At 39.9% G+C, this 23,217-nt stretch overlaps 1 protein-coding gene across 1 annotated transcript in view; it reads left to right on the forward strand.

Moving 5' to 3' along the window:
- Positions 1–16,918, forward strand: part of CTTNBP2 (cortactin binding protein 2) — a gene marked incomplete at its 5' end in the record, with an annotated part of 49,429 nt that extends 32,511 nt beyond the window's left edge. The window contains 8 exon segments of the mRNA XM_009878544.1: positions 1–75; positions 3,846–4,024; positions 7,431–7,636; positions 7,859–8,044; positions 9,694–9,754; positions 10,610–10,742; positions 13,040–13,141; positions 16,156–16,918. The exon segment at positions 1–75 is cut by the window's left edge and continues 30 nt beyond it. Coding sequence (XP_009876846.1) covers positions 1–75; positions 3,846–4,024; positions 7,431–7,636; positions 7,859–8,044; positions 9,694–9,754; positions 10,610–10,742; positions 13,040–13,141; positions 16,156–16,401 — 1,188 coding nt within the window.
- Positions 16,919–23,217: the final 6,299 nt, after the last annotated feature.

Consider the following 23,217-nt stretch of genomic DNA (forward strand, 5'->3'; position numbering starts at 1 on the left):
GTTCAACTTCGGTGGGATGGGGAACCGATGCGTGGCTTGCTTCGAAGGTTTTTAAGAAAAAAAGTCATAAACAAGGTAAGAACTTGAATTGGATTCCCCAATGTTGTACATCACCAGGTCTATGAAGTTTGTGCAAGGGTAATGCCAAAAGCTGAGCAGATGACTAAGTTGTTTTGGGGAAAAAAACCCACATTAATTTCTGGGAAGATACAGGCTGCATTTCTGTAAATGTTATGCTCAGCCTTTTATAGGCAGGTGTGTGGTTGATCAGCATAAACACAAGGGTTGGCTGCAAATAATGATACTGTGGCTACTTGCTCTATGAAACCATACGAAAACACCCTTCATTTATTTTTTTCATCTTCTATGTGGACATGGTAGTAATCTGTAGAATCTATTCAGCAAACGTAAAATCCCTTCCTTGAGGAATTTAGCCTATGTATCTAAAATAAGACAGTTATATGTCCTGCATGTATTGTCTAACTTTTAAGCACCAAGAAGAGTTTTCATGGCTTTCAAATCAAAGAGGAAAGAGGGATGAAAATACATCAGTAAGGAAGTGGTTGTGAGGCAACAGGCCTGATGAAGCTGGAACTAAAGTCCAAAAAAGAATAAAGATGAGAAGTTAGTTTTAACATGAATAAATAAATGGCAGATGAGAAATGAAAAGAAAAATGTGAGCAAAAGCAGACTAGTGGGATTTTGAAAGTTATTTGGAAGAAAACCATTGGAGTGTGATAGCAGCTATTGCAGACAGTCAGGCAATGTTAGATATTGGGAGGGGGACTTTAGTTGAAACAGCTGCAAAGGAAAATAATCTTGGCACCAGAGTTTTGAACAGGCTTAAAAAGGGAGATTGTTCCAGAAACAGAGAAAAAAAACCCACATAACTGTCAGTAGCAAAGAGACTTGGCCTGGGACAACAGACCTACTGTGAGTTCTGAGCATTCAGCTCTATGTGTCCTGGCTGCCCCTGGGGATGTCATCTCCTGTGCCCTGTGCCACAGCTCTAATCTGTAAAAGCTCACTGATTCAAAGTGATCGGAAAGCGGAAATGTGTGATAATTGGACATTTCAATTACGATAATGAGGAAATTTAGTAACATCCCTAGTCATTCTTTAATAGCAAGAACAGGAATACAGAACATAAAAAAAGAATCCTGTGAAATGTATCAATGAAACTCTTAACAGATTACTCTCTTAGATTACTTTTTTCGGGTGCACAGCTATTTGTAGGTACTTTTTTTTTTCCTGCGTGAAGCAGTGTTTCCTTTTTTCCCCACCTGCTTTAAATCTTTGAGTCCCTACAGACATAGTAAGCTGGAACCAGTATGAGTGGTTGTCTGGTTGAGGGTAGGAATGGTTTCCAGATTCCTTGCAAAGGATAAGGAGGGCAGCAATTGTCTGTAGGCGAGTAGGTGGGGTTGTTGAAGCTGACATCTTGCAGGTACGCTGCAGTGCTGGACTGTGTGAGCCAGAGGACAGTGCAGGAAAAGTCCACAGCAGAATTCTCCTCCATCCTCTTGGGGAGAAAGATCGTATTTTGAAGCCCACGCTGGAGAATATCTAGTGATCTAAGCCCCCTTTATAAAAGGACAGAAACACTCTGATCGTAGATCATTCAAGATCAAAGAGAAGGACTGTCTTCAGCTGAGCGCAAGGCCAAGAGATAGAGCAATGCAGGCAATTGCAGAGCGTCCTGACTCCTTCACAGACGAAGGCTGAATCAAACTGATTCTGCCGAACTGCTTTAGCTACCAGAACTTGCAGCATCATGTAACAGATGTCATTTTTAGGCTATTTTGTTTAGGTTTAAAAGCAATCCTTAGTGTCACAGGTTAGAGTTTAACAATGTACTAAGTTCCTACCTCTGACTAAAGTTGAGCAGGATTTGGGTAACAATCTCATTAAGATAATTTTCTCTAAAGCATATATGCAGATGGTGGCTGTTTTGAGAAAAAAAAAGCTCTCCCTCTTCCTGTATCTTCCCTAATTAAGTAATGAATAAAAATGCCCAGTGTTCTAGAACATTTTTTAAAAAAATACATACATTTGCCATATGCAAGCTCAAATGCCAGTTGATGTGGGGCTTAAAATAGTGGATTCCAAAGTTAAAAAAAAAAGATTAATCTGTTACAGAAATCTTAAGGGAAAGTAAAAGAACATTTATTGTTTGAACAATAGACTATTGCAATATTCTTTCTCTGTATTCTGATACCTTGTGCCTTAATATTAATGTTTTCAGATGAAAAGTTCTTCTCCCCTTATTTTGGACAATTAGGATATGTGAAAACAGTTTAAATGTTTTTTTACATTAATTTTATATTGTTCGCGTGTACACTCTGTCACAAAGTTCTAGCAAATCCTATCCCTAGTGCATCTTTTAATGCTTCCTTTAATTCAAACTGTTCCAGAAGATAATCCTAGGATTAGGATGATGAAGACTGTAATTTGGAGTCAGATGAAATAGAAGATCTTTCTGGCACCAAATGATTTAATGAGGCATACTGAAAAAAGTCTTGGAGGAAGACATCTTTGTGTCATTGACTTTAAGAGTCAGTATGGAAATCCACTGAGAATATGCCTGGATCAGAAATTTCTGTTCAATGTGACTGTATGTTTTTTTCTATAGCTTATTTATATCGTATACATTGTGTAGGATATGAGAGGTATCTCTTGTAATCCTAGTCATAACACCATAGAAGAAGCACTACTGCCAAATCTGCGTCTCAGTTTCCCACAAGAAAGCAGATTCAATTTATGGATAAGGAGATATCTGTTAAAGTATAATTGGGGAAATAAGTTTTCATAGAATCATAAAATGCTTTGGGTTGAATAGACCTCCAAAGGTCATCTCAACCAGCCTCCCTGCAGTGAGCTGGGACATCTTGAACTAGATAAGGTTGCTCATGGCCCCATTCAGCCTGACCTTGAGTGTTCCTGGGGGTGGGGTATCTACCACCTCTCTGGGCAACCTGTTCCAGTGTTTCATCACCCTCATGGTAAAAAAATTCTTCCTTATATCCAGTCTACCCTCTGTTAGTGTAAAAACATTACCTCTTGTCCTATCACAACAGGCCCTGCTAAAAGGATTCTTCCCGTCTTTCTTATAGGCCCTCTTTAAGTATTGAAATGCCACAATAAGGTCTCCCCAGAGACCTTCTCTTCTGCAGATTCTCTCAGCCTTTTTTCACAGGTGAGGTGCTCCAGCCCTCTGATCATTTTAGTGGCTCTCCTCTGGACCCACTGCAACAGGTCCATGTCCTTCTTGTGCGGAGGGCCCCAGAGATGCACACAGCACTGCAGCTGGGGTCTCATGAGAGCAGAGCAGAGGGGCAGAATCACCTCCTTTGACCTGCTGGCCACACTCCTTGTGATGCAGCCCAGGATGCAACCAGCCTTCTGGGCTGCAGGCGCACATTGGTGACTCACATCCAGCTTTTTGTCCACCAGGACCCCCAAGTGCTTCTCTGCAGGGCTGCTCTCAAGCCCTTCACCCCCCACCCTGTACTGATACTGAGGCTATGGTGTAGTGGTTAGATATGCTGGGATGAAGGTTGGACTAGATGATCTTCAGAGGTCCCTTCCAACCCCCAACATTCTGTGATTCTGTGATTCTGTGGTTGCCCCGACCCAGCTGCAGGACCTTGTACTTGACCTTTTTGAACTTCATGAGGTTTTAATACAACAAGACTTCAATATACTCCATAAAAAGGTTTGACTGCTGCTGATTTTTGTACTAGCAATATACTGAGAAGAAACAAAACTCCACGCCTTCTTGGGGTTTCAAGGAAGTGTTTGCAGCAGAGGCCTCACACCATGTCAAACATCTTTTCTCTCTGCAGTTCAGAGGCAAAGTACCTCCTCCATGTGATCCTGTGTGCAAGATCATAGACTGGATTCTTGCTGTTTGGCACCAGCTGAACTCTTGCTTATCACGTCTAGGAGCGCCTGAAGCACTTATGGGGCCAAAACATTTCTTCTCTTGTCCTGTGGTGCCAGGGCATGGCCAAGCGACAGTGAAGTAAGATTTCTGTTCCCCCTTTGATGCTGTTCAGTGCCAACTAGATACTTATTACAAATGTAGGAGTTGTGTTTCTCTTCAAACCCAGCTGACTCAGCAACCTCGAAAGTGTTTTAGCAGAAGTTACTGGGAGTTTTAAACATTTATTTTATATTTAATTACTAGAATAGCAATTCCAAAGGACACAAGTTAGACCTGGGTGTCTTAACACCAGCTGAAAGTCAGCCCTGTTGTGATCTTCCAGTTCTTTTCTGATACAGAGGTTGTGAAAAATTACTTGTACTGGAATGGCAAATGCCCAACTCTGTAAAGGTTTTGTTCTTCATTTCAAGAGAACATGGTAAAAAAGCTATTAATTTTAGTGAGAAGACCAAAAAAAAAAAAAAAGTTGAAGGTGAAGGAAATTTGGAAAATTATTTCTTCCTCTTTTTAATATCTAGGATCATTTTTAGTCATACACACGATTCCCTTGCTGTATTAGCTGAGTAAATAATGCAGATATATACACTTAGCTGTACATGTGGTTAGATGTCCAGTAACATTAGAAAAGAGTGAAGAAAATTTTGTCTTTTCTCGCCTACAATTGCATGAACATTTACTCAAATTCCAGCTTCTCTGCAAATGCTAGCAAATGATTCAAGAAATAGTTAACATAATTTTAAAATATAGTCATTTCATGCTAAGGCGTTGCTTGGCTGTATGAGAAAGGTAATGAACCCTCAGTGAAGATTCACATAATAACATTGCTTTCAGGAGATGCGACATTCCTTTTCTCACCCTGCTCCATAACATCTCCTGAATTCTAAAGAGGGATATTCTGTTCCCTCTCTAACTCCTCTCTCTTGCTAGTTTCTGCTGACCCTTCTTCCAGGGTCCTTTGCTTAGTGTGTGCACTGGCTTTCTCATCTTTTTTTTCTGTCTGCAGATCTGATATATTTTGCTTGTTCATTTTCCTTTTTTTTTTTCCTAAAAGGACAGATTATCTAATATCCAGAGTAATCATCGAAGTCTAAATGTGGATGTAGCATTGGCTTGAAATTTGGTGGGTATTGTGAAATAGAAAAAGAATAAAGTGCAGCATGCATCTATCTCCTCTGCCTTCTGAAAAGTCTTAATCATTTATTTGTTGGAATGGCATTACTGGAGGACAGAAAAAACATTCTTTAGATCCCTTAATTATGCATTTTTAAGTTTGGATTTCTCCTAGGTCTAACTGACTGGATTCACAATGCTTTATGTTGAGCACAACCCCAAAATGTCTTTTATAGCAGTGATATGCTGCCTGAGTCTGCATTTTTAATCTATTTTTTTTCCCAAATAATTAAAAAGCCCAGTTCCAGCAAGCACTTACTGGACGCTTTTAGTTTAGCAGCATGATGGCTAACAGCGTGGTCCTATCACTGGCAATAAATAGCTTTAATTAGCAGCTCACTAACCACTCCTGCCCTCTTGCCCCTCCTCTCCACTGTTCTATTCTGCTGCTTTTTGCATTTATTAAAGCTTCACTGAGGCACTTCAGTTCATTAAGACAGTCGGCAGCCACCTACAGCCCGGGTTTGTTCCGGGTTCAGCGTTCGCACGAGGCAAGGGGGAGAAGCAGCAGCTGGGAAGGGACAGAGAAGACACGAAAGGAAACGATTCCCTGCTGCAGGCTGTTTCACATGTTGTGGAGAGTAAAGTGAATAAATAAGGAAAATATTAGGTACATTTTGTTCTCCTTTTTTGATCTAGGGAATTAAAGATGATGTTCCGACTGGAAAGTGTTTCACTTCCCAGCTCAGAGGGCAGAGGCTTGCTGTGCCTTGCCTAAGTATCAGGTGTATCAGAGAACTGGGGATTTGGTGAATGCAAACATAAGACTGAATTTAAACACCAGGTTGGAATTTTATTCAGAGAGGGTGGCAGTGTACAGCCCAGCATTTGTTGACAAATTAGAATGGACTCAATTAATGTTGTCTTTGCAGCATTCATCTCTGACCATTTATACTAGTGGTACTGCAAAAGAGGCAGGAATGAAGAGAGACAGTTTTTTATTACTAAAATGAAAGCAATTGTTTATTTTGGTAGTTTAACTTAGCTATCAGAAGCAGACTTTTATCTCTCTGGAATGGTATCTACAACATACTAGGGAATCTTCAAGGAACATCTCCCAAATGCGTTTGAACAACTGTACTAATTACTTCTCTAAGTAATGTAACTTTTATCAAAGTCGTACTAGCATTTTGTGGCATGGATAGATACCGTAAAAACTCAATCTTATGCTTCTTAACTAACCAAAAAGACATGTATCAAATGATCCATGCATTCTAACTTTAAAAAAAAAAAAAGAAAAAGAAGTCATCATAACCTTTTTCGTTAATGCTGTGTATCAGTGTATCCCACAAAATGGTTCATTTAAGTCAAACAGATATTTCAGCCTTCACTTTCTCTGAATGTATTTCTGCAAAGCTGAAACACAGCATTATAGCCTATAATTTCATACAGAACTTTAATACAAACCCTCTGATTCTCAATCTTGCCATCTTCCTCTCATAGGAGAGAGGGTATAAAGAGAAAAAAAAAGAGTTGGATTTGATCTAAAAAAAGATTGTCTTGATGTCTGTTATAGATGTGAGCTTAGCTCTAAGCCTGACACACCTGGCCCGTATCCCCTGAGAACTATAAGCTGTAAGAAATAGCATTTACTTATTTCCTAATACAAATTTTCCAGTTCTATGCTAAAACGTCATATTTCTCTATCTGAAAAGCAAAAGTCCCAGAAGAACCATGTCCCTTTGAATCAAATTTTTGTAATCAGACCCAGTCTTTAAACCAAACAATCTGGAGAATCCACAGCATCCTGGAAACTCAGTTCACCACAGATCAGATAAACAAAAGGAGAGTGAGAACGAGGCAGCTGTACGAATAGAAAAGTCTTATAAACGGGACCGGTTTGGAAGTGGAAGAATACCGGAAAGGGTGCAATCGTAACTGAATAACTCCTTTTTCCCATGCTGGCAGCAAATAGGCTATGAGTGAACGCCTGCAAGTGTGGAAACTCCTCTGTGCACTGGCAAAGGTGCAAGGGGCTTTTTTGTATGCACATGAACACACGTCTTTCTGGGACATTCTTTCTTTTGCCCTTAAAATGTAAAGGATGTTTTACAGCCCTTATCTGAAAGAGGAAAAGTGTCAGACAGTAAATAGTTTGCCAAAGCAACCTGAAGAATAATTGTCAAATAATTTGATATAAACCAAACAAACCCTACTTGAAATAAAATCAATTCCTCTCTGAAATGTGGTGTAATAGGAAGTCCAAATTATGCATGCTTCCTGAAAATGCAACAACTGATGTGCTACCCAATGCATAAAATCTTGGACTTTGATAATTGTCTCTGAAGTTAAAGGGTTGTTTGTGTGCCTACAGGTGGATGTCCAAGTTATGGAATGCTGTGATAGCTCCCAGAGTTCAAGAAGCAATTCTCTCCAGAGCCTCAGTGAAGAGACCATCTGTACCAGGACAAGCAACAGCCAAAAAAAATCCTAGCCAAGGCCAACAGGCTGTTGTTAAAGCTGCTCTCAGTATCTTGCTAAATAAAGCTGTTTTGCACGGCTGTCCCCTACCCAGAACAGGTAAGAGTAACCAGTCTGAAAGGCAAGTAGTTGTACAGTCTCAAAGTGGGGCTTTTAACTGTGCCGTTCATTTTTTAAAGCCTTCACAAAACATAACTGTAGTTAAGATGGGAGGTATGTGGTTAAAAGCATTTACAGTCACAAAACTAGTGTGTAAAGTAGTCAAAGAAGAACCATTTGGAACAGTTAGTTCTTCTTAACATTGTTCTGCTTTTGTTTCAGAGCTAGATAATTACATAGCAGATTTTAAGGGAGGAAATTTTCCTTTATCCGTGGTTTCAACCTACAAAAATTCTAGTAAGAAAAGATGTGAGAATGCTTCTTGGAGAAAAGTGAGCACGAGTCCTCGCAAAAAGTCAGGCCATTTAGCCTCCCAGTCATGGAATAAGCAGGAGACAAATACTGAAGGTAAAGCTTTCTGTTTTCAATCCTGACCAAAGATGTGGAGGTTTAAGCTATGTAGATGTGAATCTAACTTTTCTTTTACATTACAAATTGAAAATTCTCAATTAAATGATACTCAGGTTTATGTTTACTAGTAAAAAATTTCTTACGTTTTTCCTCCAAATTATTTCTTTGTGACTGTGAGATATCCTAATTAGTTTTTCGTTTGTTTCTTCTGATGCCCTTCCTCTTGGCTGATAAGGAGGTAGGCTTTGGCTCAGATGGTGGAAGACCGAGCGATGGATCCACCTCATGTTACATGGAATGATTTTCTGTTATTCTCTTCCTCAATACCAGATGAGAAAAAGCTTCATTACTTGATTAGTACTCCTTAGTTCTGCACCTAGTTAACAGTATACCTGTTTGGGGTTCGTGTTTTTACACGTAACTTATAGCTTTGCTACAATAATTCTTATTGTCTGAATCCAAGTAAAAACAAGTGAATCCATGCCTGCTCAGATCATGCATCGCTTGTTCAGTCTTCTTAGATAAATTGAGTAGAATAATCTAGAAGCCCTGCAGTGGAAGGAAGAGATCTTTGGTTTTACACTGAAGATTTCTGTTTGATTTTCACTCTAATTGGGAAAAAAAATAATTAAAAAAATGTGTAGTCACAGCGTAAAATTTTCAGGCAGTTTCCATATTGTATGCTGCTTGATAAAGAAGGTGGCTTATGACTGGGTCATAAGTGTGAAAGTTGTATGTGAAAGCTGACATTTTTGAAATGTCTTTTCACCTCAAGACCATAAGCCATCGAATCAGCAGTTTACTACACAGGAGTCACATCTGGATACATGCAGAAGCAGTGTATTGTTCTGCTAGAAGTACACATCTGTCTTAGGAAGACCATAACTGAATACAGTATCTAACAGGAAAACTTCTAGAGGACAGCATCAAATAACTTATTTTGATCTCAAAAAATGCAAGTAACTCCTTTAGAGAGAAGAGGTAGGAGCAGGTTTAAAGAGGCACACACACACTTTAGAAATAGTAAGATTCTAGCCTCAATTACTTCGTATATAAAAGACAGAAATACTTGATGCCAGGTGCTTTTGTAATGTTAAATTGAGCTATTCATTTCTTCAGCTTTTGTCCAAAAAAAATCTGCTTTTCCTCAGCTGCAACTCTAGTGTCCAGATTTTGCTTGCTAGTTCTCTCTTTCAATTATGAATTTATCTAATCCCACTAAGACGATTTAAGAAATCAAATGAACGTAACCCAAAGTAGGATGGTTGTTACTGTATCTCGCACCTGAGAATGTTCTTGGAGTCCAGTTAATATCTGTGAATACAAGTAAAAAATGGAACAGTGAATTTCATTTTAGTAGCCTTTTATTTCTGACTATCAGAATCAAATATTGTTCATGACTCCAAATAAGGGCAAGTTGTTTGGTTTTACTTAAAGTTTGGGCAACTCGTGCCCCATTTGCCATTTTAACAGTTCTTAATGCTATTCTAAACAGCTTCAAGGGGTGTGTTCTGATCTTTGACAGACTCTATTGATACAGTTAGCCAGTAGATGGGAACACATTTTCCGTATTTATCACGTATTTTAGAATAAAGAAATCAACACACAGAATAACACACTAATAAGTCAATCTTTCTTTTGCACAGGTATGAAATCTAAGACTATGTTGCAACCAAACTGTAAGAAAAGAGCTTCTCTCGCCACAAAGTAGGTTTTAATTTCTGGTATTTGTAACACTTAGCAAACAATAAAGATGGTAAAATGGTGGTGTAAACCAGCACATTATAATGAATAGACTAAGAGTTTGTATTTCGTAATGTTTTGGTTCTACATCTGAAGAAAGGAATCCTTTTTAATTTTCATTTCGTAGAAAAAAAAAAGATGTATGTGCTTTGATATAATTTTAGAATCCACTTCTGTAATTCAAACCTTGTCTTTTATGTAACAGAGTAGCCTGTATCTTAAGAATATTATGTAATACTGTTCCATGAAAAGCCAACCATATGCTTTTCTCACCTGGCATTACATTTTAAAAACTCCTCTGGCTCTTTTAGCTTAATGAATGACAATTCAAAACACTACAGTACATGCATTTTAGCCTAAATGATACAAAGTTTCTCTGAGAAAGTGTATGAATTAGCTTGAGGGAATTGCATTTGACACTTCATTTCAGTCTGAAACCTTGGTTCTACCATATCCACAGGCTCAGAGAGCGCAGAGTATTTGTGCTTCCAGTATGCCAGGGGGCTTTTAAGTGTTTGAATTTAAGTCCAGAAAGGAGAGTGGAGTAAAACTTATAAAAAGAGAAGCAAGTAGGCGGAATAATCCTTTGTTAGAATTTCAGAATGGAGAGAATAATTTGATGAGAACGGTCTATTATGATATAACAACTATTGCTGCAACTTACTGAGATGTTATTTTCCTTCTGTTTGTGGTAGTAAAGGTCATTTGGAAACAAATTACTATTCTTCAGGTGTTTATAGTATTTATTTTAAATTCTGTACTGTAGCTTAATTTGAATTGTTCTCTACCTTTGTTTGTTTGTTGCTTTTCTAAAACCAGATCTTCAGAGAAGGATCAGTTGAGAACGCTGAATCTGGAGCAAAGACTGTCCCTTGGTTCTGATGACGAAGTAGATCTTGTGCAGGAACTTCAAAGTATGTGTTCCAGCAAATCTGAGCCTGATATAAGCAAGGTAAACACAAGGCTTTTTAATAATTTACATCCTTACCATATGCAGTGGTTTGCTACGTGCTTAAAATAAATTTTTAATTGACAAGCACTGCTTGAACTAAAGAAAATTATTAAATTATTTGAGAATAAGCCAAAGTCAACTAATAAATTATACATTTGAGGGTAAGTGTTCTGGTTTAATAGATATTATTTTAAATCACACCTTCACTACTTTTTCTTGTGGAGATTTTTGCCGTGGGGACTGAAATTTATAGGTTCATAAATGCGAGCGACAATAGCCTCGACATTGTTGTTCTCCATGTTCTTTCATGCTATCGTTGCTTCCACTGGGAAACAGTTTTGTAGTCTTAAAGACATATAAAGTTTTTTCCCAACACGCATTACACGTCTGGTTTGTTTAATGTGATCCCACCAGCCCTCACAGAACTGCCTCAAAGCTCCTCTGCTGTGCAGGCAAAACGCAGTTTTGCTGCCCCAAGCAAGAAAGAGTGGATTGGCCTAATTCTATTTATTTTTTTTTTCACTCATGGGATAAGAGGGCAAAGGGTGCCTGCCAACCTCACAGGGCTGGGGCTGAGCTCCCTGCTGGAGCAGGCTGGGGGCGGTTACGGGAGGTCAGCTGGAGCAGAGGGTGGAGCCCTAGATCTCTCTCTTTTCTCCTTCGATACCAAAAGTGTCCAGCTCTCCCTCTAGCTGTGGCTATTTATGGTTTTCCTTCTTTCCTTGTAGCACAGCTGAAGTAGGTGGCTGTGACAGCAGGCTCTGGTCACACTGGGGCAGCTGTTCCATATTTTTTGAAACACAGACAGAGTCTTAACCTGTTGTCCAGCTCAACCGTGCATTGCATCCTCTAGGATCTCCCTGAATGGCAGTTCCATTAGTTCTGCTTTATTAAGTATTCTGTTTACCCTTAGAAGCTAACAAAAATTTTATTAAAAAAAGAAATATTGTCCTTGGGAAGGTTTGTTTCAACCTACTTAATGAATTCCTCTATTACAGTGGTTTGGGTCAGTTTGGGGTTTTTTTAAAGTATTTACAGTACTCACATGAGTCACATGCACCAAGCTGACAAGTGAACGGCGAGGCAGTTAGCAGGGGTTTGCTATATCCTTGAAGGGGTTTGTCTACCCTTGAAGAAATGGGATATGCTTAAAGAAATGGTAACCAACTTGAGGTTGTGTTTAATAACATGTAAAATGTCATTGCTCGTCACTGACAATTCAAGGAAATATGGGTTAGATAAGGAAGGAGATAGATGTCACTGTCTTTTGTTCAGTTTCCTCACCATGGGTGGAACCATCCATGGCTGGAATTTCTGTTGTTAATCCCTTAGCTGCCTCGTGCAACCTTACAGAAATAAGGATGCTGCTGCCGTAGTGATGTAGTTTCAGACTGCCATCAAAATCAGTGCTCTCTAATTTGCCCTTACACTCAAGTATAGTGAGAGAGGGACTTTTTACAAGAGTGTCCAGTGATAGGACAAGGGGAAAAGGATGTAAACTGAAGGAAAATAGGTTAACATTGGATCTTAGGAAGGAATTCTTCAGTATTAGGGTGACAAGACTCTGGAATAAATTGCCCAGAGAGGTTGTGGTTGCTCCTCCCTGGAGGTGTTCAAGGCCAGATTGGATGAAGCCTTGACCAACCTGGTCTAATTGAGAGACGTCCCTGCCCATGGCAGGGAGGTTGGATTAGATGATCTCTAAGGTCCCTTCCAACATAAGCCGTTCTATGATTCTATGTCCCACTGCCCCTGTCATGTTGAGATTGAGCACTTCTGCATCTGCAGAGTTGAACCAGATCAGCTTGCCCCAGGATTAAATACCTGGTTTTCAAGGAGAATTAAATACCTGGTTTTCAGGAAGGATTAAATACCTGGGTTTCGGTGAAGACAGGAGGCTGATCAGACTCATGTTCACAAGGTGTGATGGGAAATAGTAGGGAAGAAACATGGCAGGAGGCAGAGAAATGGATCACTCCTTTCTGTGATGCTCCTGGGGCTGGATAAAATTTAATGGAAAACTGCCCTTAAGCTCCACTGAATAGCATCGCTCTGGAAATGTGTGTTTTATCTTCCTCTGACAATAAGCGATGTGAAATCTGTCTCTTTATCTCCTGTCTCCTACAGACTCACTCAAGAGTAAAGGAAAGAGATTCTAATCATTCTTTAGATATTTATACATTGCATTGCACAGAAACTGCATGCAAATAAAATCAAGACTCCAACATCTGACAAATTGAAACATCATCTTTGCTGTGAACGTGTTAAAAATATCACCATTTTCTTACTATTTTTAGATTGCAGGTTCTAAGGATGAGCTATTGATGTTCAATAACTCTCAGAACAATCCCATATTTTCAGCAAGTGGTACTAACCCAAGTAAAACAACAGCAAAAAAGGTAGGTGAAAACAGTAGCATAGTAGGAGAGGGAAGGGGTCTTGAGTTTCTCGAAAATCTGAATTCCTGACCAGATCCAAAGAATTAAGGTTCCAGTGCCCTGTTTATTACAAGAATAAATTGTCATGATTCTTAGGAAACTTGCTAGACGTGCCATGCCAAGTTCCTTCCATGTGTCTTAATGGAAACTAAAGATTTATTAAACAGTGGATATATTTGCTTCCTTTTTCATGTTTACATAAAGCTATCTCCCCAGGCCAAGTATTGTTGACATTGCTTTGACATTATAAGTCCTTTGCATCAAATTTTGAGGGAAATAAAAGTTCATTGTTTCTCCCCAGTTAATATTATCCAGTCAGTTTTCAAAACCGCAAAACTTTTTAAAATTCTTGATTTAAAATTGCTGACTCACGATTTATTTTTCTACCTTCTTTTGTTTTGCTAGTGATTACCCAAATATATATGAATTCAGATCACTCTTTTCCTAAGTGTTGTTACCTAAGTAGAATTGAGCTGCTCTGGTGTCAGAGCTCTCAGCAATAGAAATGTTGAGAAGACGTGATATTGCAAGAAATTGTGAATAACAGGGTTTTTTTCGTAAGAAAGGAGATTCAGTTTCTCTTTTCTACCTAGCTGTTTGTTGTAATATCAACTTGTGTTCTCATATTATTAGTGAGAAAACAAAAGAAACCCTTTGTTATAAATTTGGCGACTCAAGGAAAAGATAATCTACATGTAAATACGCTTCACTAATTTCAGGGCAGTTTCAGAGTGGGAAGATATAACAGATACCCTACCATCTTCTTTCCAGAAATTGAAATCATTCTTTGTGGGTGCTAACGTCCCTACTAAATATGAAGATGAAATTACACTCAGCTTAGTTTTAATTATCTCCATAATAAAGCAAAAATTACTCTTTCTCTACCATTACACTTCTTTTCATTTTTCTCTTGTGGTTTTGAATATCCCAAGAGCTTCTGAGCACGTGGCCCTGCTGACCTCAGCCAGGGCAGGAGCTGGTGCTGGTGTTCCTTCGCTGGGTCCTCTGTGCCCCCTCTGCTGGGCACATCCAGCCCAGATGCTCCTGTCTGACCACAAGAAGTTGTTTTCTAGAGACACTCGCATCTGTTTTCTGCAGGTGCGATGAAGTAGCCCTGAAAACAGCTTAATTAGCACACCTAGGCATTAAAAAAGCTAAAGTTAGAGGAGATGACTTAGCCCCCTTGCCATCATGGTTTTTGATATCTGAATATTCAAAATGTTAGAATATTTTGTGTAATTTTACTTTAAATCCAGTCTCTGCTAACGGAAACAATTTTAACATTGTAGATCCACATTTAGATATATTACTTTTGGATATTTCTCTAAACACATTGATTCCAAACTAGAGCTTCAAATAGTAGTAATGCCTTGATAATTTGGTAAGTTCCTACTGTAAATTTTTCCTTTTTTTTTTTCCTTTAAAATTCCTTCTAACAGTGTAAGGCATAACTATATTGACTTTGGAAGTAAACAAGCTTAGCTGCCTTTGAGTTTTTGAAGAACTTTAGCGGAAAATTTTCATAGCGAATAAAAAAAATTGATTTCCCATATCTTCATGGGGCGGTGTTGGCCTAAAATGAAGGAAACACAGCCCAAGGTTTTGCTGGAGGGGTCAGGGATGTAATGGAACCACAAGCTGTGCTTGTAGACTTAGCCATTGCTACAACAAATTTATCAGAAATCCAGAAGAGCACAGACTCAGTTTGGAAGCAGAAGTCAAACTTCGAGAACTGATCATGACCATGATAAACCTGTGTAGCTGCAAGAATCAGCATCTGAAACAGTCTGAGATTCGAAAACCATCCTTTTCCAAGAGTAGGTAGAACCTGTAGGGAACAAAAGCAATAGCGCATGAGCACAGGACGTCTTGTCAACAGCAGTGAGATAAATTACTTAAAAGGGCAACATGCCCATAATTAATTTTTTTATTTTAATTGGCTGGAAGAAAAAACGCTTTCAAGCATGTGAAGGAGAAAGAGAAAACTGGTAAGACATGCAAAATCTTTGATCCAGGATACAAACAGATTGGTGGAACCAGGGATTAATAAGGAGCAGACAGGGGCGAACAATCTGTTGTCATGCCACCAACCTTCCTGTGAAGAGCAGGAGCTGATGGTGAAAATTAACTTTTTTATTTTGCTGTCCAGAGGATGATCTGGAGTCAACTGATGCTGACAGTTAAGGTCCTAATTCTTCTTTCCTGCCAGCGGAAAGGTAGGCAGCTGTCAGGAAAGATCTCTGTTACTGACCATCAGAAAATGGCTTAACTGAACTCTTTCTCCTTGACTCTGTAGGTACAAAAAGTGACTCTGGCACTTCAGGTATCTAAATTAGGCCAGGATGACTATGGTCCAGGTTTTAGCATGTAGCGTGAATAATTTGAGATGATAAAATCTAATTTATATGAAAACAATTATAAGATTATGGATTAAAATGGAAGTAGCATTTCAATTTCTGTTCTTGAAGCATTATTATTTTTATGATTATTTTATTATAATTTGTGACCTTGGTGAGTGAGTATCTTTATTCAAGCTGTAAAGCTGAATTTTTGCCTAAATTTCCACTTTTCCCTTTTACCTGTGGCTGCAACTGTCATTTTTCTACAGTAATGCAAGAAAGAGCAGTTATTTGTTATTTGGGTACTCCTGAACTCGAGACATCTGAGATTCAAATTTAAATTTTTTTCACTGGCAGGACAAAATCTCCATTGACTTAGACTAGATGATATTAAAGGCCTTTTCCATCCCAAACAATTCTGTGATTCTGTGATATTCGAAGATGTTGATGATATTTCCTTTCAATCAAAGACGAAAGAAAGGGCCATCATGTGTTCACCAATGAGTCAGAAGGCCTCATAGTAAACTGCAAGAGATTGTAAATTACAAGGCTTCCGAGGGACGGGTATGGTTGGTTGGTTGTTTTTTGGGTCGAACAGCAACAATAATTTATACATTTGGTTTTTTTAATTTGCAGGATGGAATGCATCCTCTCAGCAGCAGCCAAACTGTGGAAAGCAGCAACAGTAAATCAAAGTCAGAGCTGGGTGTTTCACGAGTTAAATCTTTTCTTCCTGTTCCTAGAAGTAAAGTCACGCAGCCTTCTCAGAATACTAAAAAAAGCAGCAGCAGTAATACAAGGCAAATAGAGGCAGATCATAACACAAAAAGAGCGATTTGGAATTTGCACAAAAAAGAACACACAGAAAAATCTAATAAATAAACCTGCCTACCATACCATTTTCTGTGTTCATATAATCTCTATTGCAAAGAAGCGAGTACTCAAATATGTAAATATTTTTTAAAAATAAACTGTTTCCCTGTAATGTAAAGTTTGTACAGGACCACAGTTTTATTGGTATGTAAATCAAGCGGAAACTATATTGATTTAAACTTCAGAAACAGGCAGTTTTGCCACCTTCATAGATGTTTTGGGGTTTTTTTTCTTCTATTATGAAAATCACTCATTTAAATGGTAATATTCAGGGGTATCAACACAGGATTCCGCTTGTGTATATACTGTACATAAATATATTCTATTAAGTCCACATGTGAAACTGCGTTCAGATGAGTTGCACAATATGTACAGCAATGGCTTAAAGCTATTGTAGATGCATTTTAAAAATGTTTTTATCTTCACTTAATGAACAATTAATGGAATGTGGCAATAACTAAAATGATTGGAAATGCAGATTGATTGCTTTCAGCTATAAGCCATAGTAAATTCTTTGATTTCCTCATCATCCACCTGCTGAATTGTGATTTTGTTTCTCCCAAGCTTCTCTTCATCCAAAACGTCATGAATTTCTGTTATAACTTTCATCTTTTAAAAAAGGAAAGAGATTGAGAAATTAAAATGCAATAAAAGTTATTTTTCTCAGACTCTTATTCTTTGATAGAATCAAAGAGAATGTGATGATTTATTAACTTAGTTTTTCTTGTATACTGTAAAAACTTTTATATGCTTCATTAGTGTATTAAAAGTATCTGAGAAATAATAGTGTTTTACAGAAACAGATTATACGGAAAAAGAATTTGAGCACAAGCTTAACTACAGTATTATCAGAGATAATGTAGTAGCGATAACATGAGTTACTATGTAATTATCAATTTGTATCGTGGCTTTAAGATGTAATTACTGTGAAATGATACTGGAGTTGCAGTTAAAATTAAGCCTTTATCATTCTTCCTCCCCCCTGCGACAGAGGTAGCTCGTGTTCCCCTGAGACAGAGTTTCTGCAAGGGGAGGATTTCCCCGGCTCTCCTCGTGGGAGCTGCAGTTACACACTTGTGAATTGTTCCCACATGGAAATGCTCCTGCCTCGACACCTCTGCTGGCAGCCAGAGGGAAGCACAGATTTTTGACTTGCCATCAGGCTTAGGTGCCTCCCCACAGGCTGCCAGGAGATGGTTTTGAGGGCTGCGGACAGTAACGTGGTCATGCCTGTAATTCCCAAAGTAGCATTTTTTTCTCAAGCTAAGCCTGACCTGTTTCCAAACGCTACACCTTTGTATGTAAAACGGTCGTCTCAAACTCATGTCAATAAAATTTTTGTACTGCATATAGTCTGTCTCTTGGTTTGTATGTGCGTGTTTTCTCCATATCTGTAATCATTTTCCACCTGATATTTTTAGGAAGTACTGCGTCTCCCAGTAGTCACAGTTCTACTGAAACTTCAATTTCTTGTGTGATAGTAACATGAAACCAAATACTGATTATTTCTCTAGATGTTTTTTGTTCTGTTGCAGTAATCTGGGTGCTGAGAAAGGAGATGCTACTTTTGCAGCTGATTCTTAGCAGAATGAGTCAGTGGTGAACGGCTGCGGGTCAGAGCGATGGGTCCTGGCCATCGGGATCCGTGACGCGCTGACGCAGGGTGAGCAGCGCTGCAGCACCTTCTGTGAGAAGCTCAGGCACAGATCTCATGATGAGGAGGAACGCAAAATGGAAAACGTCTTCTGCAGTGGTCACATGAGTTGCAACATCAGGGTTTATAATAACAATAAATCTTTATTATTTTTTTTAAGAAGAGCTGTAAGGAAAGAAAAATCCTGACATGCTTCTGAGCTAGCTTTGTTCTACATTCAACCTACATGTTAGAAATATCAGACCTCATTTAAAGCAAGAGTTAGCTGTGTTTCCGTGTGGGAAGGTCTTAGGCACAGTGTTCTAAAGCATGTTTTGAGATATATTTTAAGACTCTGTGTATTGTCTGTGAGAATCAAAAGTCCTCCGTGCTGCACTTTGAGTGAAAATCTGCAGAAGACCAAGTAACTTTGATCATCTGTTCATGGTTTGAAAGTTAGGTCTCTTGCTAAGTTTAGCATTGCCTTTCAATGCCCTCATCATCCTTTCTTTTCAGCCCACCCTCCTAAGTTCACTCCATCTGCATCTTTCTCCTTGTTGACATCTACCTGCCATCACTTTGTGTGTCTTGTCTCAGTTCAACACCATCTGTGCTCTTCATGCAGCTCTGATCACACGGTACTTTGCAGATCTCCTAACAGAGTCTTACTTTCTGTAGCGATTGTTCAGCACTCTTGTCAGGCCACGTCAGTTCAAACGCTAAAAGCCACGGCACCATAACGTGGTTTGGATGTGACCATGTTGACTTCCCCGTTGGTTCATCCTTTGGGTTGTGACAGACTGCACAGAAGCAAGGCAAGGCTCTGGTTGAGTTCGGGGCTTCACTGTATCTTCAGGTTCTTCCTGTGATGCTACAAGCAGAACCCCTTGTACATGACTTGTAGTACCAACTACCATAATTTGAAGTTAGTAATGGGAAAAATATTTTTCCTTCGTTCCTTCCTGTGTCTTAATCAGAGAGGTTTTACATGTGCTATCTATCTACAGTGGACCACGCTGCTCCGTGCTGCACTCCGCTCCCACCTGTGCATGTCTTCAAATGAGATGAGATTAATGAATACTCCTCCACGTGGAGGAGTATCTCAGGAAGTACATGGAAGCTTCTAAGGTTGCGTCCACTCCACAGGCCACTAGGCCAGTGAAAAGACTTAATGTAGCCTGTCTGACCACACTACGCTCCTTATACAGGGCTCAATCTCATCAGCCAGAGGAACATGAAAGATCATTCTCATCCACTAATGACCTTGGTAAGTCTGAAACATTCCAGCTCTCCAAGTTGGTCCTGAAAAGTAAAAGCTGTCAACATGTCTCCTATGGTTCTAAATTCTTGACAAAGAACACAGAATATGTTCTTGACAGGACTGAGTCCATCAGAGAGTACTTGCCTCACTTACGTACTTGCTCACTCACTTGCTAAGCATGAGCTCCAAAACAAAATGTGTGAAGAAACCTGCTCCATCAATTCATAGAATCCTTTAGAATCATAGAATGGCCTAGGCTGGAAGGGACCTTACAGATCATCTAGTCCAACCTCCCTGTCATGGGCAGGGACGCCACCTCTCGACTAGACCAGGCAACACATGGAGACCGAGCGGGAATCGAACCCACGACCTCGGTGTTGTCATTGTTGTCAGCACCGTGCTCAACCCACTGAGCTAACCGGCCCCCAATTCAACAAAAGCAGCAACATTCATCAACAAGAGCAAAATCAGAGTCTCTGAATTTGAAGCACACCTCTTCCCATAATACAGGTAAAGTAATTTATGGAACAAATCAAAACTCTGGCTTTCTTCCAATTTGGAGAAAGGATGAGGGACCACTTTCTTGGTACTAGCTCTGGCTAAAATGATGCTCAGACCATAACCAAGAGTCTTTAGATCTACTGAGTGGGCTGTTCTTCAGAAGCTTGAAGACAAAGCAATTGTCGAGGAAGGACGAGGAGTGTTTGTTCTAGGCTGTGGCAGAGGTGGACTCCAAAGGCAGAAGTTTGCATTTGCACACAGTTAAGGTGTTGGAAAGGAAAGACTTCTAATTTCAAGGTTTTAGAGGAGCAGAAGAAAGTCTGGAAGAGGGGAAACACTGCCTCAGCAAAGTGGTTAGTTCAACTGTAGTTTGGCTAAAATTGGCTCAGCGACTGACATTCACTTCTATATAGTCTGCTTAAAAGGTATCTGGAGAAGAAACTAAGAAAACCTGTTTGCATGTTAAAGCTTTGATCACTATGACAAGGAACCTCTTGAGAAAGAAGAGAAAATAACAAGCAAGAAAGTTAGACACCACTTGAAAACTTCCAGTTGCATTTGAAAGGGCTGTATTTTGAAATTGAAGTAAGTCCTGGTGAATAAAATTAATAGCAACATTGTTTATCCTAGGAAAGGGAAATGGTTTCTGGAGAACATGAGGGTTTGTAAAGGAAATGTGTTACCATATTGTGTTGCACATTGCTTAAGTTGCAAGATTTTTAGGCAGCAATTCATTGTCCATTAATGAACAATCGTACATAGGGTTCCAAAGTGCCTTTATTTTTTTTTGCCCAAATGTTAATTTATAGCCAAGTAATGGTAGAGCTAAAATACCAGATCTATATGAGAAAGAGGAGGAAAAAAATACCAAAATAATTTTTAGGTAAAATAAATAAAATGCAACAAACTATAGAGTCCTGAACTGACCTCCAACAACTAATGCCAATTCGGAATTAATCACAGTGTGAAGAAATGTTTTGAAAGGCACCTTTTCCAAGAGCTAATTTCAGGGAAATAATTTAAAGCTGTTGCCTGAATAGGGTGGAATTCAAGCCAGGAGGAAGCCAGCGGGTGTTTTGAGTTCTGGTGCTGACCTCGCAGGGTGAGGGATGCGAGGCTTGTGGAAATGGGGGAGGTGGATCTTAAGACTTTGGCAATAGATGTTTCATTAATAAAATACTAACACTGGTAAGACACCGGTTAAGCAACTGTGAAAGCAAAAATTGGGGTTTTGCCCTTGTTTGACCCCAGAGAGATATTGAGAAGTTCCCGCCAATGACGATTATCAAGCTGCTTCTTGTGGTGATTCTGTACGTAACATTTCCAAATGTCTCCAGGTCAGGTTTGTTTAGGCTGCTCTTGCTTGGCCATTGCTGTCCTAAGAGCTTCTTAGTGCTGCATTAGCAGTTTGGCTGCCCTTGTCCCGTCTCTTCTGCACTTAAGGAGAGCTACAGGCCCTCTCCAGAGTAATTTCACCCTTTTTCAACTTTTTTCAGTTTCTTACTAGCAAGTTGTAAAAGTAAATCTTCATGTGTAGTATTAGAGTCAGCATGCTCTTCTCTTTAGCTGTATATTGTACACACATGCGCATTTAATAGTACAAGTGTGTGTTTTTAATAAAAAGTGCTTTGTGAGGAGTATTTTTTTAATATCTGTCTTGCTTTATCAAACAATTGCAAACCAAAGTGTGTGAAAACAAAAATTCTCTTATAATCCTCAGCCTGTTGTATATGAAGGTCATTGTTCTTTTCTTCCACTGTGCTTGAGTTTTAGCCTCATTTTCTTGTGTTGTTTTTTTTTTTTTCATCTCTTGTGCTCCACTTTCCACCATGAACAGTATGTGCAACTTCCCAGCTTAGCTTCAGGCCAACAGCCCCTGGGAGCTGTTATCCCACTGCCAGCAAGCACAGGAGCACTCGTTCAAGGAGGTGGTGCACTCTCCTTGACCTTTGTTGGGAAGCTGATGGTCTCCTCCTCCTCCTCCTCATGGAGGCTGGTACCAACTTACCTCCTGATCCAGCCTGAACTCCACAGTAGCTGAAGCAGTACTTCGGAACTGAAAGAAACACTGTGGTCTTCTCCAGCTTTTTTTCACTTGCCCTCAGAGGTCAATGAGAGAAGAATTTCTGCAGCACCTTGCCTGGGTTATCGGGCACGGGCAGCGTGGTGGCGGTAGCCGGGTAGCGAAGGCTGTTGGGATGAGTGCGGTGCCGCAGGGCGGGGGCAGGCAGCTCACTGACGGTTTTTTTCCCTTCAAAGGGCTCCTCCTCAGTGTTTCTATCAGCAGCTTCCATGTGTGTCCTGTCTGCTGCGTCCTCCTGCTCTATTTACCTTTTCCTTTCTTGAAATGTCTCCTTGTGGGCTCCATCCAACTTGCCACCTCCTAATGCTCTCTAACCATGACCCACCCCCAAAAACTAATGCTACTAATTGAGCAAGCTTTGAAGTGCGCACTGATTATGCTGACACAGTGGGTCTTTTCTGCTGATCTTTCTATATCGCGTTGTTTATTTAGAAAATAAACTCTCCCTCGTGGTATGTCTGCTTCTCTGAGTAACATCCTGAAAAAGAATGATCCTTGGCATCCCTCCTCGGGCTTGGCTGCGCTGCAGCAGCCTCATCTTCCCGGCCGGGCTTGGCCATGGATGCTGCAAAGATTTGTCCAAAGAGAGAGATAGAGCTGCCTGTGTGAAATGGGATAGATGGCATGAGGTAAACAACTTGAGGCGGTAGGGGAGATGCAGATGGGATTCAAAAGTGATGCTTTGCCAATACACAGCTGGTTTTCAGTTGTTATAAAGGCTAAAGGAAGCAGAGCTCACTGGCAGAGAACCAAGGACATGGCAAAATTGAGGCTCAAGGTTTACCCAGACCTCTGTGAGCAAGAGACATCACTTCCTGGAGAAAATCAGGCAAAGCAGGGAGATGTCCACGCAGACAGAAAGGAAAGAGATCCAGGTAAGTGCTACAAGAATAAAAGCACAGTATGAAGGGCCGTGTGGGGAAAGAATAAGCCAGAAAGAAAAAAAAAAGTGTATTTGCAGAGGAAATATGCAACGAGGGGCAGAAAATATGTAATGGGGGACAGAGATAGAGGAAAACCAGAGTGGCAGAGGGTGGGGGTGACTGTTTACAAGGATGTGTAGTGACAAGGCAAGGGACAATGGTTTTAAACTAGAGCAGAGTAGATTTAGACTAGATATCAGGAAGAAGGTTACAATGAGGGTGGTGAAACACTGGACCAGGGAGGTGGTGGAGGCCTCATCCGTGGAGACATCCAAGGTTGGGCTTGATGGGGGTCTGAGCAACCTGATCTAGTTAGACATGTCCCTGCTCACTGCAGGGGGATGGACTAGGCAACCTTTAAAGGTCCCTTCCAGCCCAACACATTCTCTGGTTCTAGGGCGAGCAGCTGCTCCAGCCCAGACAA

Source organism: Apaloderma vittatum, unplaced genomic scaffold (genome assembly GCF_000703405.1).
Source record: "Apaloderma vittatum isolate BGI_N311 unplaced genomic scaffold, ASM70340v1 scaffold16311, whole genome shotgun sequence".
Lineage (NCBI taxonomy): Eukaryota > Metazoa > Chordata > Aves > Trogoniformes > Trogonidae > Apaloderma > Apaloderma vittatum.